The sequence below is a fragment of the Zonotrichia leucophrys genome, chromosome 2 (assembly GCF_028769735.1).
Source record: "Zonotrichia leucophrys gambelii isolate GWCS_2022_RI chromosome 2, RI_Zleu_2.0, whole genome shotgun sequence".
NCBI classification, from domain to species: Eukaryota; Metazoa; Chordata; class Aves; order Passeriformes; family Passerellidae; genus Zonotrichia; species Zonotrichia leucophrys.
Genome location: NC_088171.1, coordinates 6,835,854 through 6,850,070, shown reverse-complemented (window position 1 = coordinate 6,850,070; position 14,217 = coordinate 6,835,854). Strand labels below are relative to the sequence as shown.

Genomic DNA, 14,217 nt, shown 5'->3' with positions numbered 1-14,217 from the left:
GACAACACCGGGGGTGCTTAGGATTGTATTGATAACTATAAAGTTTGTTTTTAAATGTTGTTAAACCCATTTTTAAGCCTGTATGAAAAAGTGTGCTGGGAGTTGATAGGGTGGGCTCACTTGTGCTTATGTAACCATCAGCAGAGTGTGTGTGGAGTGTGTTGAAGGCTCTTTCTCAGAGCAGAAGCACTGCTGGAGCCTTGTGATGTGCTGCCTGAGATGGGGCTTGAATCCTTCTCTCCCTCTGCATCCCAGCACTGCAAGCAAAGTCTTGTTCCACAGGCACTGCATGTGGCATCAGCTTCACCATCTTTATGATTTGAAAAGCTTAAAATTGTATTGAACAGAAGGAAATATCAGGTTTTCCATTGTGCTCAACTGAGGATGTGGCTGTATTTCTGACATAAATAAATTGAGGGCTAAGCAGTCCTTGGAATGATTAGCATTAATTAGTATTAATCTAGAATAAGATTGATTGGATTAGTATTAATCTAGAATAAGACTACTCTATCCCTGAGCAGCACTAACCAGAAATACAGATTTTCATGTCTAATGAAACGTTCAATTAAAGGCATCTTACAATCATAAGCCAGGGGTGTGGAGTGCTCAGTATGTTATATGGATTTGGCCACTAACCAACTACAATTAACTTTTTAACCAGCAATAAAACAGTGAGAAAAGAGCAATGAGAAACCAAACCAAAACTGTAAAGGCCTTTCCCAGATCTAATGATAGTTCTGGTGAGAAAACAGGTGACCAAATCAGTTATTTAGATATTTTTTGCATCCTGTAAATAATTTTACAGAATCTGGCCTTTAAGAGCTTTGCACACTTGCAGATGTTGCAGGTTTCAGCTGGGCTGCTCAGCATGCCTGAAAATCATGACTTTGATATTCAAAGCTGGGCACCAAATTATCCTCAAAATTAGAGGCTTTATTGGAGAAATTGGAAAGGGAAATGTTTGTATGGAGGAGGATTAGTCAGTGTGGATTTAGATGCTTGTAGGATACTCTGCTCAAAGGCAGGAGTAATGTAAAGCCATCCCACTGAGGGGCCAATTTGTTCACTTTTAGGTCTCTGCTGAGCACAACACATCTCCAATGGATATTGCTTCATCACTTTTTCTTGTATGAAGTCCTTGTCTTAGGTGGAAGATTTGGGGAGGAGTTGATGGGGAGGCGTTGATATTCCTGTCTTTACTCATCATTTGTGAATGACTGAATTGCCTAGTGCCTTGTACATCAGAGAAGCATTTTCTGCTACTTTTGAGAGTGAAAGTTCTCCAAAGGTTAAATTATCAGTATCCTTTATTCTTAGAAGGGCTGAAACCATTCTCTTTAAATGGAAAACATACATCTGTGATGGTGTTCACAGGGGTTCTTGGATTGGGGAAGAGATGAGCATCTGACTCCATGTTTCAGAAGGCTTGATTTATTATTTTATGATATATATTACATTAAAACTATAATAAAAGAATAGAAGAATAGGTTTCATCAGAAGGCTAGCTAAGAATGATAACAAAACCTTCTGTCTTGGACAGAGACTCCAAGCCAGCTGACTGTGATTGGCCATTAATTAGAAACAACTCTATGAAACCAATCACAGATGCACCTGTTGCATTCCACAGCAGCAGATAATCAATGTTTACATTTTGTTCCTGAGGCCTCTCAGCTTCTCAGGAGGAAAAATCCCAAGGAAAGGATTTTTCATAAAAGATGTCTGCGACATACGTCTGTAAATTTTCTGTTGTTGGAGTTTTCTGGTCTTTTGCTTAATCCTGTGCACTTCCTCTTTTGATCTGTCTTGTAGGTTCTGGTATGAACTTGCTGCAGATTTGGGAAAAGGCATGGTCAAAGCCCTGCCTTGATGCTTGTGCCCCTGGATTAGAGGAGAGACTGGGATGCCCTGTCCCATCCCACTCAGTCCTGGTATGTCCCTGGCCAGAAGAGCTGTAAGCAGCAAGAGAAGCTTTGCTGGGAGTTCTGCTAATGGCACTTGGCGTGCACTTGTGTGTGCAATGCTGCTGCTTTAATATTTCCAGCTGTGTTGTGAAGGTGTTAACCAAATCTTTGGAAACTGGCACCCATCATAGCTTTGGTCTCCTTGGATTCTTGCATGCCCTGAGCTGTATGAGAGACTTTTTGGTAGATGCTCCAGTGATGAGAATTTTTGGGGTCCTCTCCCACACACCAGAGTCTCTGGTCACTACAGAGCTGTGCATGGGAGTTTATTGCTGCAGAAACAGAGGCCAGCATTTGCATTTCTCAACAGAGGTCTTGTTTTAAGCTGTTTGTAGAGTTAATGAGGTAATCTTTGTGAATAATTTGGGATATTTAAAGCTCCTGAGTTCACATAGCGTAATGGTGAAATCAAATCAAGCCTCACATCTCCTCAGTAAATGAGTTTAGTGTTACTACCCAGCACAAAAGCAGCTGTTCTTTAGCTGTGCACATGTGAGGCAGTGGAGATACCCATCACCTGAGCCCTCTGAACTCACTGTTGATCTGTAATGGAGAGGAACATATTAAAAAAATCCTTATAGATCTCCTTGTGTTTTTTTATGGATAGTTTTCTTCTGTTTTTTTCTCAATGGCTATCAAATGTGGCTTAAAAGAATACAGTTCTTGACCTCTAAAATAATAGGGGTCATATTCCAGCATTTGATGCTGTGATGTATATTAATGTTGTGTTTCCTCTCATGTTTGCATTGAATTTCTAATTTCTAGCTATTAATATTCATGTATATGTGCAAAACAGATAGATGTGTTTATGGTACTTGATGTGAATAACTGAAGAAAGACACAAAGTAAAATGCTGCTATTTACTAGCCTACTTTTAAATGAAATCTGAGGGCATTCCTGTGAGGTTCTCAACAACTACAATGAAAAAAGTGCATTAAAATTTTTTAAAATATTCATTTATACCTTAAATGTTCAGAAATTATTCTTGTAGCTGCTCTAGGGTTTTTCAGTTCTGTGTTACAATACGTTGCCATATATTGTAAGATTGCATTCCATTTTTTTGAGCTTTTTTTCTTCTCTTTCTTTCTTTCCTTAGGGGCCCATTTCTCCATATTATAGTCAACGTTATGGGTTTAGCCCAGACTGTAAAATAGTAGCATTTACAGGAGACAATCCAGGTGAGATGATTAACTGTGCAAGATCCAGTGGATATGATTATGTATGTGCTGAAATTCTAAATCTATCTTACTGGTTCTCCTATAAAATGAAAGAATATTGTTTTTATCTGTATTAATTCCTTTTTCTAACACCCTTCTATCACTGATTCTTTTGAGATAGAGATAGCTCAGATAGGCTGTGTATGACAAATTAATTCTCTTTTGCCATGTAATCAGAAGTGAATTCATTTGCCTTTTGATAACTTCAGTTTTTGTTATGAGAAACCATCCCTACTATCAACTGTTAACATTTTAGCTTGGAGAACATGAATTTGAAAATGTATCTTGTATCTTTTCAAGCAAAAAGGTGCAGATGGACCTTGTTGCCTTTCTCTAAGAATTAGAGCTGTCCTTTTGTCAGACTGATAGATCTCAGCACAAGGAAGGGGTTAATTTAGGGTCAGTTTTTTGAATCCTGGAGACTGTGTAAAGCAAATGTTTCTGTTTCTCCAGACTGTGGAAATAAAATACTTCCCATATTACAGTAGCTTATGCAGGTTTGAATCATGATAGAAGTTCATTATGATATATTTTACATTCTTATTCTGGGAGTTGGGTAAACTCTGCATTTCTCAAAAGTCCAATTTTTTCTTCTAGACCCCCCCAAATTCAATGTAGTCCAATAAATATGTGATTAATCTGTAGAAAGTGGAAATGTTCCTCCTTTAAAGTGTGTTGTTAATCAAGGGTCCACTGCATATAAAACCTGAATGCATAAACCATCAGAAAAATCAAGCTGTTCTGTAGTCTTGTCTTGAGCATTTTGATTTAATTAAAATAAAAATCACACCCTCACCCAAAAGTTTTGCCCGTATTTTATGGTGGCTAGCCCAAGGCCACTGGGAGCATATTTGCCATTTATATTGTACTTTGAGATGGTGTTTGTAATGTGCTATGATGCCTCAGGTAACAGGCTGTAATTAAGTCAAAGAACTACCTTTATATCAGGGATTCTTTTTGCTTTCAGCATCACTGGCAGGGATGAGACTTCAAGAAGGAGACATTGCAGTAAGTCAAAACACTCTCCTGAAAACTGTCCTTGGATGCTTGAAATACCTGAAATGTAAATAGCTGCAGGTTGCCGGTTAAATATACCTGCTAGTGTTGATTTGCTGCTTATTGGATTCATGCTTATTCTATTTCTATCAATCTGTAAGCTGCCTGAAAGATTTTAAGTAAACTCTTGTGACTGTTTTTAACTAACGCTGCAGACATTAAAACCCAAGTCTCCATCTAGTATGTATTTCACTGCCATGACAGCCTAAGTCAGAGCTAGCTTCAGCACGAATCCAATTGACTTAATGTGTAATTTAAAAACAATTAGTGGCAATAACAAATGGTTTTAATTTAATTTCTGTATTGCTTTCCATGCACATTGTGATAAGGCTTCAATTATTTTTTTTTCCCCTGCAGATTAGCCTTGGCACAAGTGACACATTGTTCCTGTGGATCCAAGAGCCAACTCCTGCCTTAGAAGGTCATATTCTCTGCAATCCTGTTGATTCTCAAACATATATGGCCCTTTTATGGTAATATAATTATTTTTTTTACATCTGGGATCGATAACATATATTTCTTTCTCTGTGTTAGTGCTTTTTATTTCTTTTGTGAGATGATAATGAATAGAATATTCAGCATTCTCTGTGGTATATGGCAATCTACTGCTGAAACATTTCCATCAACCTTATAGCATTCCTATTGTTTAATCTGAGGAATTGAAACTGTAGAGTTGTGGAGGATAAATTCTCATGGCAATAAAAAGCTGAAATTATTTCGGTGTATGGATAGAGGCAGGTCTCTGTGTACCTCAGGTGATGCATTTAATGTGCAGGAATAACAAATCTGCTGAGATGGGATGTGAAATGTGTGGAGCCTGACCAGGCTGTGGAACTTCTGTGCTCCTCTGGTGGTCCAGAGGGGTCATAATGGAGTAGGTGAAGATTCCCTTTCCAGAGAGGAGCTTAATCAGTGATGGGATGCATTTGGGCTGTGCTTCAGGAAAATACTGAGATCTCAAGAAACCCAGCTGAGAAAATGATCCTCATGGTAGCTTTTGGCTGCTGTGATTTGGGTGGTGTTTGGCCCTTTGTCAGCCAAGGAGGTTGGACTGGAGCTGTGTTCGCCCTCACTGAATCAGTGTTCTAGATTAAAATTTGGCAACCTAGGTCAAGCATTTGCAAGTAATATACAGATACATTTTGTGCCTAAATGCCCTGGATTGTAGATGCTTTAAACTCAGAACTTCAGCAAAGCTCAATTCTGCCCTGGAGCTGTAGTGTTGAATCCCACCTGCACAGTAGTAGATGAGTGTTCATGAGGCTGAGTTCAAAACCAAGATGTCAATTGCAAGTTACTGAATTTTGTTTTGTAATTTCCCAGCAGGTTTTGTTTGTTATGTTTTATGTGGGATTTTTTTGTTTGCTTTGTTTTTAATTTACATTTGAGTTTTTCTTCTACCCAATGTTTTCTTTTGCTGTGTAAAAAAACTGTATAAACAACCTGTTCATAATAGGAAATCAGATACTGAGGTATTTTTTTGAATAAATGTTGCACTGCTGTTCTTTCAGTGCAGCTTAACATGCAGTTTGGTGGTGGCCTTGGCAGTGCTGAGTTAATCCTTCCTGCTCCTTCTGTGTAGTCATTTCTGAGCTGACCCTGCCCCTTTGGCACCAAGGCCTCTTTATTTCTAGAATATTAGAGTTAATAGGGGACTCTTAGTAGAGGATGAATGCCTGAGCTACCACACAGGATATTTGTATAGAAAACTCAAATAGCTTCAGCTGGTGCTACTGAGCAAGTTCAAGGATTTCCTTGCTCTCATTTTTGATATTTCTGTGCCTCTTCTGCTGAGCTGCTCTGATAACTCTGTGCTGGAGAGGGTTCAAACTGCTTCCCCCTGGGTTCAAGTCCAGTATTTTGCAGGAGTGTGATATTCATAAAGAAGGTGACAGCATGAACTGTGCAAAGACCATAAAAAATGAAGAGATGCACGTCTTACTGCGTAGTTTGCTAACTGGCTGTGGTGCTTTCCTTTGCCAGATCCTGGCACAGAGCTAGACGTCATCATAGTTCTTGCTGGACCCAAGCTGGTTCCACACAGGTACCACGTTCCTGAAACCATAAATGCAACGTGGGGACACCCCTGCTGCTCCTGGCAGAGCCATCTCAGTGTGAGGGGTGGCAGGACACCTCTCTGAGGAGATGTCTCAGCTGTGCAGAGCTGGCCTGGGTTTGGCATGGCCTGCCTTGGGTCTAACCTGACTCACTGGAGAAATGCAGCCCCCATCTCTGCTCTGAGCTCCCCAGCACCTCCTGTAAAAGCTTTCTCTTATCTTGCTCTTCCTTCTCTATCTCTTTCCATAATGAAGTGTTTACGTCTTTTAACTTGCCCAGCTTTAATTCAGCTGATAAACTAAACAACGTTGTCAAGTAAAGGAACAAAATGCTTTAAATCTAGAGGTAAACATTTTGGAAAATGCATATGATGTGTTTGTGTGTTTCAGTTTTAAGAATGGCTCTCTGATGAGAGAGAGGATCAGGGATGAGTGTGCTTCAGGCTCCTGGGATGAATTCTCCAAAGGCTTATCATCAACTGATGCTGGAAACAGTGGAAACTTGGGTATGAGCCTTGGCAGGGCTGGGACTTTGAGGGTTTGCTGGGACTCAAACTGCAGTAGGTGCTGTACCTCCTTTTTACTTGGGTCATCATAAAGGTCAGGAATGAAGTTAACTAGAGCAAGAGAAATTCCTAATGTGTGCTTGGAAATGCTCTGTTGACAACCTAAGTGTCATCACAGTGTTTTCCTTCAATGTTCACTGACTAAGAAAATTATATTTATGGATCTCCTGTGGTTGTTGGAAGGGTGTTAGTAACATCTTAGCTGTAGAATGTTTAAAACTAGTAATTTTTGAAGGAGATTTTCATTAAAGTTTATTTCTTTTTCTGAAGACTCAAACCAAGTGAATTAAGTACCTCCATATTATTTATTTCTCAGTCATTACTCTAGAATCTTGTTCATGCATGTGTACAGAGCAACGATGTCAAGGGATGCCTGGATTTCCTGCATTTTCCCTAGTGTATGTCACAGAATCATTTCATCCCTGTTTTTTCCCCTGTGTTATGCTTAGTAAGTGAAATGTAACAAAATTCTGATGATGGAAATATTTTAAAAATACTACTAAACTCATGGATTTGAAGTTTTTCATTATTTTCTCTCCCACAGTTTAACATTTTACAAGTCTAATATATAGCTCTGAAATAAGCTGTTGAAAAGTGAGCACATGTCTAATCAAGATTAAAATGGACCCAGAGCAGGGTATGAAATCATCACCATCATCTCAGGTGTGAATTGATATAGGTAAAATGAATGTAAAAATTACAGGCAGCAAAGTTTTTAAATGTAGATATTTAAGCTATAGAAGGGTTCACTCCTTAGCAAAGTGAATTTAAGATAGAGCCTCTTGACACTTTGAGATTAGATTTTTCATTTTTAGAAGCTCTGTTATGTTGTCTGTCAAATCCAGTCTCTGTGGGGTATTAAAATGACCAGGAATCTCTTTTCACTGGAAGAAAAATCAATTCTAGTGTTTTAGAAAATGGGAAGAAATTATTCTAAAACCCCAAAGTCAGCCAGTTTAGACAGTATTAAAAAAATTGGAAGTTGATGAAAATATTGTTACTGAACCAGGACAGTGCCTTAAAGTTTTAAAGTTTGTGTTATAGTATATTCACTTCCATGTCTCACTCCTCTATAAAATGGGTGTTTCATGAAAGTCATCCTCAAGAATCTGTATACTAGAATAACCTCTGGGTATATCTGTAACAAATGCAATAATCTCCATAATTTAAGTGCCTGGAGGGAGCAAAGCAAAGGCATAGCTGTTTAAATACCCCTCTCCTTTAATTCCTTGTTCCCTGTGCTCCCTGTGGTGTGGGGAGGGGTTTGGAGGTCAGGACTGGAATGTTGGGATGTGCTGCCCCTGCAGATCTGTGGCACACAGAGTTGCTGGCTGGCAGCTTTGCAGAATGTTTAACCAGAAAGGTTATGTGTGCTAAAGCGCAGAATTATTTTGGGTTTTATTTTGCCAGGTCTGCTAGGGCAGCACAGTTTTGTTCCAAGGTTAGAACCTCAGAAACTCTCCTTAGTTTCTTAGCTATTCTGTTCAGTTTTTTGTCCTCATTTTTTTTTTCTGGTCTCCTTTCTTGAATATCTTTTCTGACCAACCCAAAGAAATCTTTGTCTAGCTGTCTACAAAGCATTACAGCATTTCCTCAGATCTCATCAAAACTATTCAGAGACCAGCTCTGCTTCGTGACTTAAAATATCTGATGTTCTCTAATAAGCTCATGAAATCTAATCCAGGGTATGAGATGTTCCAATATTCCTGTACTCTTCTTACCAACTTATTTTTTTTCTGTGTGTGGTTTTTTCCTCCTTTCACCCTTGCACATGACCTACTCAGAATATTTCTAGTGTGAGTTGTGTATTAGCTGTGTTACTTGCAAATGTGTGCATTGTGGTAGATGTATCCTTTCTTATAGGCTTGGTGTGTATTACATTTTTTGGCATGTTTAATATCCATACTTGGAAACTGAGAGAAACACAGAATTATAGAATATCCTGAGTTGGCAGGGATCATTAAAGTCCAGCTCCTGGCTCTGCACAGGAGAGCCCCAAGAATCCTACCACATGGCTCAGAACATTAAGAAGTTGATGTGTGGACTGAAATTAGTAAAGAAGCAGGCTGTGTGGTGACTCATATTTCCAAGTACATGATAAACATCTATTATCATTTTAGCTGTGTGCAGAAATAAGATTCTAGCTTTGGACCTGGGAGCAAACATGACAACTTTAATGTTTCTTGATGCAGGTTTCTACTTTGATGTGATGGAAATTACTCCTGAAGCAGTTGGGGTTCACAGATTCAACAGAGACAACCAAAAGGTAGTAATAATCTGGTTAATGTCTCAAACTTTGAAGGAATGCTGTCAAGGTTTCAAGTTTTTGCCATTATATATTTTTTTCTTTCTGTCTGAAATATTTGCTGTCCAGTTTCATTTATTGGTGCAAGTCCCTGGAATGATTTTCATAAGGAAATACTTGGTCTGTGGCTTGAGAGCATCTACAGAGCAGTGTCTAAACTAGAACTTAGATGGTATTTTTTTCATGATATACTTTCTTTACTGGAAAATGTGGATTTACTGAAACCAACACTGTCTTTGAGACAGGATTAACTTTAAGCTTACTGAGAACTTAGTACATGTACATGACTGAGGCCTTGTTTTTTAAATTTTAAACTCGTAGATAAGGGTGTGTTGAAACGTTGGGCTGTAATATTTTGTCTATATATATGTGTGAACTTAGTCCTCATTTTGCTGCCCTGCATGACTGGAAGTAACCTAGAAGCCACATAGTGATATTTAAGTAGGCACAGGCTCAAGTCCAAGTGGAATAAAATAGAAGTTAAGTTATGGGAAGTTCTTTGTATATTGTTTTTTTGGTTTTTTTTTGAGGAATGGCTGTTATTTAGATGCTTGGCTTTCTGGGTGGTACTGAGACTCAGGAGGTGTCTTTGATCAATCATGACTCCCAGTCGATCAGACCTCACGTAGGTGAACATAGATTGATGCTATCTGGTGTTTACAGTGCAGCTCCACTCTCTGAAGTGTTGGCTGTTAAATGAATGCTTAATCACTTCTGGCTGTTACACAAATGTAGGCACTTAGTGCAGTGCATGGAGAAACTCAACTTCATGTGAAGGATTCCCTCTATTTGTTTGCTGTTCAATATTCTCCTGCTTCTGTTTCCTCATTGATGAAAGGACAGAAAAATGTTATAGATGGAAACAAATTAATGAAAATATTACATGGTTTCACTTTTGTGAAGACAGAAATAGATTTAGACTTCTGTGGCATTGCTTAATTGATCTGAATTTTATGTAACTTTATATTCTATAATTGCTTTCAATTTGTATTTTTGAGATATTGATTCCTAAGCAGCTCTTGGTGATGGGAAATGCTTAAGGAAAAGTTTACAACTTGCCCTGAACTTCTTCCCATTGTGCATCAACTTCAAGTTTGATGTATTTGCCAACAGCATTGAGGTTATGGGTTGTGCTCTCTGTCATGAGGCTTTAGGTCCATCTTGTGTATGAATGCAGAGCTGGGCCTAGATGAGAGCAGACTTCAGGGTGAAGGCAAAGAGAATCAACTATAAACCTGTTTTTAACCACTCTGCAGCTTGGCAGTGAGTGCTGGGTGAGGAGTTGGTAATTCATCCCCTCTTTGGTACAGGTTACAAGGTTTCCAAAGGAAGTAGAAATACGAGCGCTGATTGAAGGGCAGTTCATGGCCAAGAGGATTCATGCTGAGAAGCTGGGATATAAAGTCTGTGAGTATGATGAGAACTAATGGCACTGGGGGCCAAAGGCAGCAATGTCAGTGCTGTCATCCCTGTCCTGCCTTGTGGATACAGAAACTGGTCTGGATTCTGAGTTTGGTCTCTCAGAAAAATTATTGATGGTGTGTTGGGTGCAAGTTTTTGCAGATGGTAGCATTAGGACCAAAGAGGTTTAGCTTTAAGAAGACTTCTTTTTCAAGTATTCTTGCTGTCTCATTGTTTCTGAGCTGCATTTTCCATTTTTAAATAAGAGTTTGGCCTTTGATAGATGTTTAAGTGAAAAGACCAGCCTTCTGCCTGAAGCACAAGACTGTAACTCAGGAGATCTGAAATCTATGCTCAGTTCTTGGATCTGCCATAAGCTGGTCACACAACTCTTTACTTCAGTTTTCTATTAATAAGGCAGAAGCCCTTTCCCTGTCTTGTGATTTAGAAAGCCAGAGCTCCAGCTTCCTAGAATTTTTGGTATGAATAGTTTTTAGCACATTGGAACAGCAAAGTCAGCCAGTATTTTACCTGTAGAAGTGGGTTCAGATCATTACTTGGTGTACAATTATACAAAAATAATACAGACAAGCCTGAAGATTTGTATTGATGTTTTCTCACAGTGTATCAGCCAGTGGTATCTTTAACATGCTGAATTAACTCATCTGGAGGATTGTTAATAAATATTTTATTTTTAAAAATCATAGTATTTTTATTTACATCCTGATCTCCTTCATAAGTCATTCCTACCCCCAGGCTTTTATCAATAATCATGAAGGACAGAAAAATTTTATTGTTTATTTTTAAGAGAGAACTCCAGGAGCTGAAAGTTGAAAAAATGCAAAGATACTGGAACAAATCACAAGGCTTGACAGCACCACCTCATAAATTTATGCTGTAAAGGTTTTTGTGTTATATATTTTCTTATATAGTTGAAACTGTATTTATTTTTGGGGATTATTTATGGAGACAGGCAGAGTTTCAAATAGGCTGTGTTTAAAATACCTGTTTATCCTTCCTTCTTAGATTCTGCTGCACCAAAATCTTGGTTTATATAGCCCAGAAAGCTCATGGCTGAGGATACTTTTGCAGTCTGTAAATGTCAGGGGTTAGACAAGCACCGGAGTGTGAGAAGAACTATTTGAGATATCAGACAACCCTGACACAGGAACAAATGGGGATAAATTATCTGTAAATACATTTAGGCTGAGTAGGACAGCCGAAAATCCAAATAGTTGTAGGATGTGACTTAATAAGCTTTGAGAATTCTTCATTAGTATTTTTTAAAATGCTGTAGATGCCTACAATGAAAAGGAAACAGGTGGGATTGGATTATATTCCTATGGATTCTTTGGAATATTAGATACATTTTTGTTGCATCCCTAGGGCCTTTTAGCTATTTGGTAACTTAACAGATGAGTTGCTTTAAAAAAGAGCTGCTGTACATAGTGTAGGCTGTGTGCATCTCCCACTTCTCCTTAGTGGTATTATTTAAATGTCATACTCTGTTGTTTGTGTAGTGATGGCAGGCTCACATCTGCATTTGTTGTGTGACAGCTCTGGAAACAGGGTGTGTTCTCAATGTGTTTCAGGGTAAGGATGAGCATTGTGGGAATTACTCCAGCGTTGCCAGACTTTCTCTTGTTTAATAGCTGCTGTTTTTCAGGCTGCCTTTTTTTTTTCCTTTCCTTTTAATGTGATTTAAAAGCTTATTTATTTTTTGGATTAAATATGCAGTCGGGACCCTCGTGTTTATTCAATTCCTTTTAGGCCTTGCCTACATGGGGGATTTACTTTGATATTTCCAGGAATCAAGCTGATTTACATTCAGAAATATAATCACAGCAGGGTAAATCTTGGCTTTTTTTGGTTGTTGTTGCTGTTGTTTGCACTGATGTGAGAATACAGTAAGAAGTGCTCACAAGCTCTGGAAGGTTCTGTGATGACACCCATTAAATCAATGTGTGACAGAAATGGATGTGGCATGGTCAGTGACAGCAAATGCCTTGCTGGGTTGCCCTGAGGTTTGTGTGGTGCTGTCACAGTGGTGCAAATGAGTCAGAAACCTGGCTAAGAATTTCCCTAGCTCTGGCACCAAGGCGCTGGAAAATGATTTTGGCAGCTCTGATCCTGCCTCTCTGTTCTTGGGCCAAATGCAGTTTGGATGGCTGTAATCAGAAAAGCAGCAGCGTACGTGAGAGAATTCTGTAAAAACAAATAAAAACTGCCATATAGAGTTCTTGGTTATGCACTGTGAACATGACAAACATTAGATAATCCCTTAGAATTAGCTTCCAGTTAATGAATATATTATCTTGCAAGGAGCAGTGTTTTGAATCCTCCGTCTAGCTGGTGCTGTGGGAAGGAGTGCAATGATGCTGAAAGAGCTTTTTATATGTGAGCTTTTATTCCCAGCTGGATGTGTCCAGCACATTATAAATCTGATATAAATGACAAATAATAGTTTAAAATACCCCTTAAAGCAGCTCCTCGGGTGCTGTTTGTGCTGCCTGTGACACGAGCTCAGATTTCAGTGTGGCTTTGGTGCCAGTAGAGGGCAGGGGATTCTGTCTCATGAATTTTGTCTCTGAGGCTGGGACGTGTCAGCCTTGTTCTGAAAATGGCACACAGTCACCAGATGATCCTTAGGAGAAAGGTTAAACCTTATATTAATTGTGATTTAAGGGCTTTCAAAGTGTGTGTCACTCTGTTCTAATTGCTCTAATCTTTCTCAATCAGGTTTCAGAGGAAATCATTCAGTAACACCCTGTATCCTGTTTTGCTTATGTGCTTAAGGGGTGGACTGAGTGTTGAATCTAGAAACAAACAAGTGAAGTTTGGTCTGTCCTTGTTGTTTACATCCTCCCATTCAGAGATTCATGAAGATAAGGTGAGGGTTTGCTGTTCTGCCTTTATTTTCCTGAATTTTGATGGTATCATAAACACCTATTTTTTCACTTCCTTTTATTGCTTGCAGTCATTCCCCTTGGAAAGCCAAGCTCACAAGTGCAGTTCAGAGGCTGGACTTGAAGCCATGCTTGCTGCATGGTTAAGGGACTCTCTGAAGTCAAAACCATGGTAACTTTGTGGAGAAATGACAGTGTCTGCAGCTCAGTGACACTGGTGGTTACAGCAGCTATAAAGCTGTCAGTGGTTCAGACTGATCTGCCAGTATATACTTCAATAATCTTGATGATCACTTCACAGTTGCTTCTGTTCCTGACCAAGCAATCCTGAAGTTCATCCTAAAATTGACACTGGCTGGAGAATGTTGCCATGGTTCTTGCTTGGACCTAGTGAGGCTGTTCTGGTGGAAACCCACAAAACTGAATAATTTTGGGAGCAAAATCCATCCCCCACTTTACTGATAGGTGAAGTAAATATGCCATGATGTATCTTACGTATGCTGAAGGAAAATAGCACACAGGTAAAGGCTCTGTGCTGATCACATATGTAGTCAATAGATATTTAAATTACATTTTGCTCTAGAGTGTAGGAACCTTCATGACAATGGTAACCTGAGCCCTGAGTCAACACATGTTGGATCAGGTGTGTTAGAGTTGTGTCACGTCAGCTTTTGTGGACTGCAGCACAATTAATAAATCCTGCCATGTAGGAAGGCTGATTATCTGGGGTGGGGTCTGTGTTGAAGCT

At 39.1% G+C, this 14,217-nt stretch overlaps 1 protein-coding gene across 3 annotated transcripts in view; it reads left to right on the top strand.

The window, feature by feature from the left end:
* XYLB (xylulokinase) overlaps nucleotides 1-14,217 on the top strand; it is a 100,028-nt gene that overhangs the window by 30,763 nt on the left and 55,048 nt on the right. For all 3 annotated transcript variants that reach the window (XM_064703856.1, XM_064703854.1, XM_064703855.1), the window contains 7 exons: nucleotides 1,810-1,928; nucleotides 3,058-3,139; nucleotides 4,146-4,186; nucleotides 4,592-4,707; nucleotides 6,682-6,797; nucleotides 9,050-9,123; nucleotides 10,473-10,569. In XM_064703856.1, coding sequence (XP_064559926.1) covers nucleotides 1,810-1,928; nucleotides 3,058-3,139; nucleotides 4,146-4,186; nucleotides 4,592-4,707; nucleotides 6,682-6,797; nucleotides 9,050-9,123; nucleotides 10,473-10,569 — 645 coding nt within the window. The remainder of the gene's footprint in view (nucleotides 1-1,809; nucleotides 1,929-3,057; nucleotides 3,140-4,145; nucleotides 4,187-4,591; nucleotides 4,708-6,681; nucleotides 6,798-9,049; nucleotides 9,124-10,472; nucleotides 10,570-14,217) is intronic.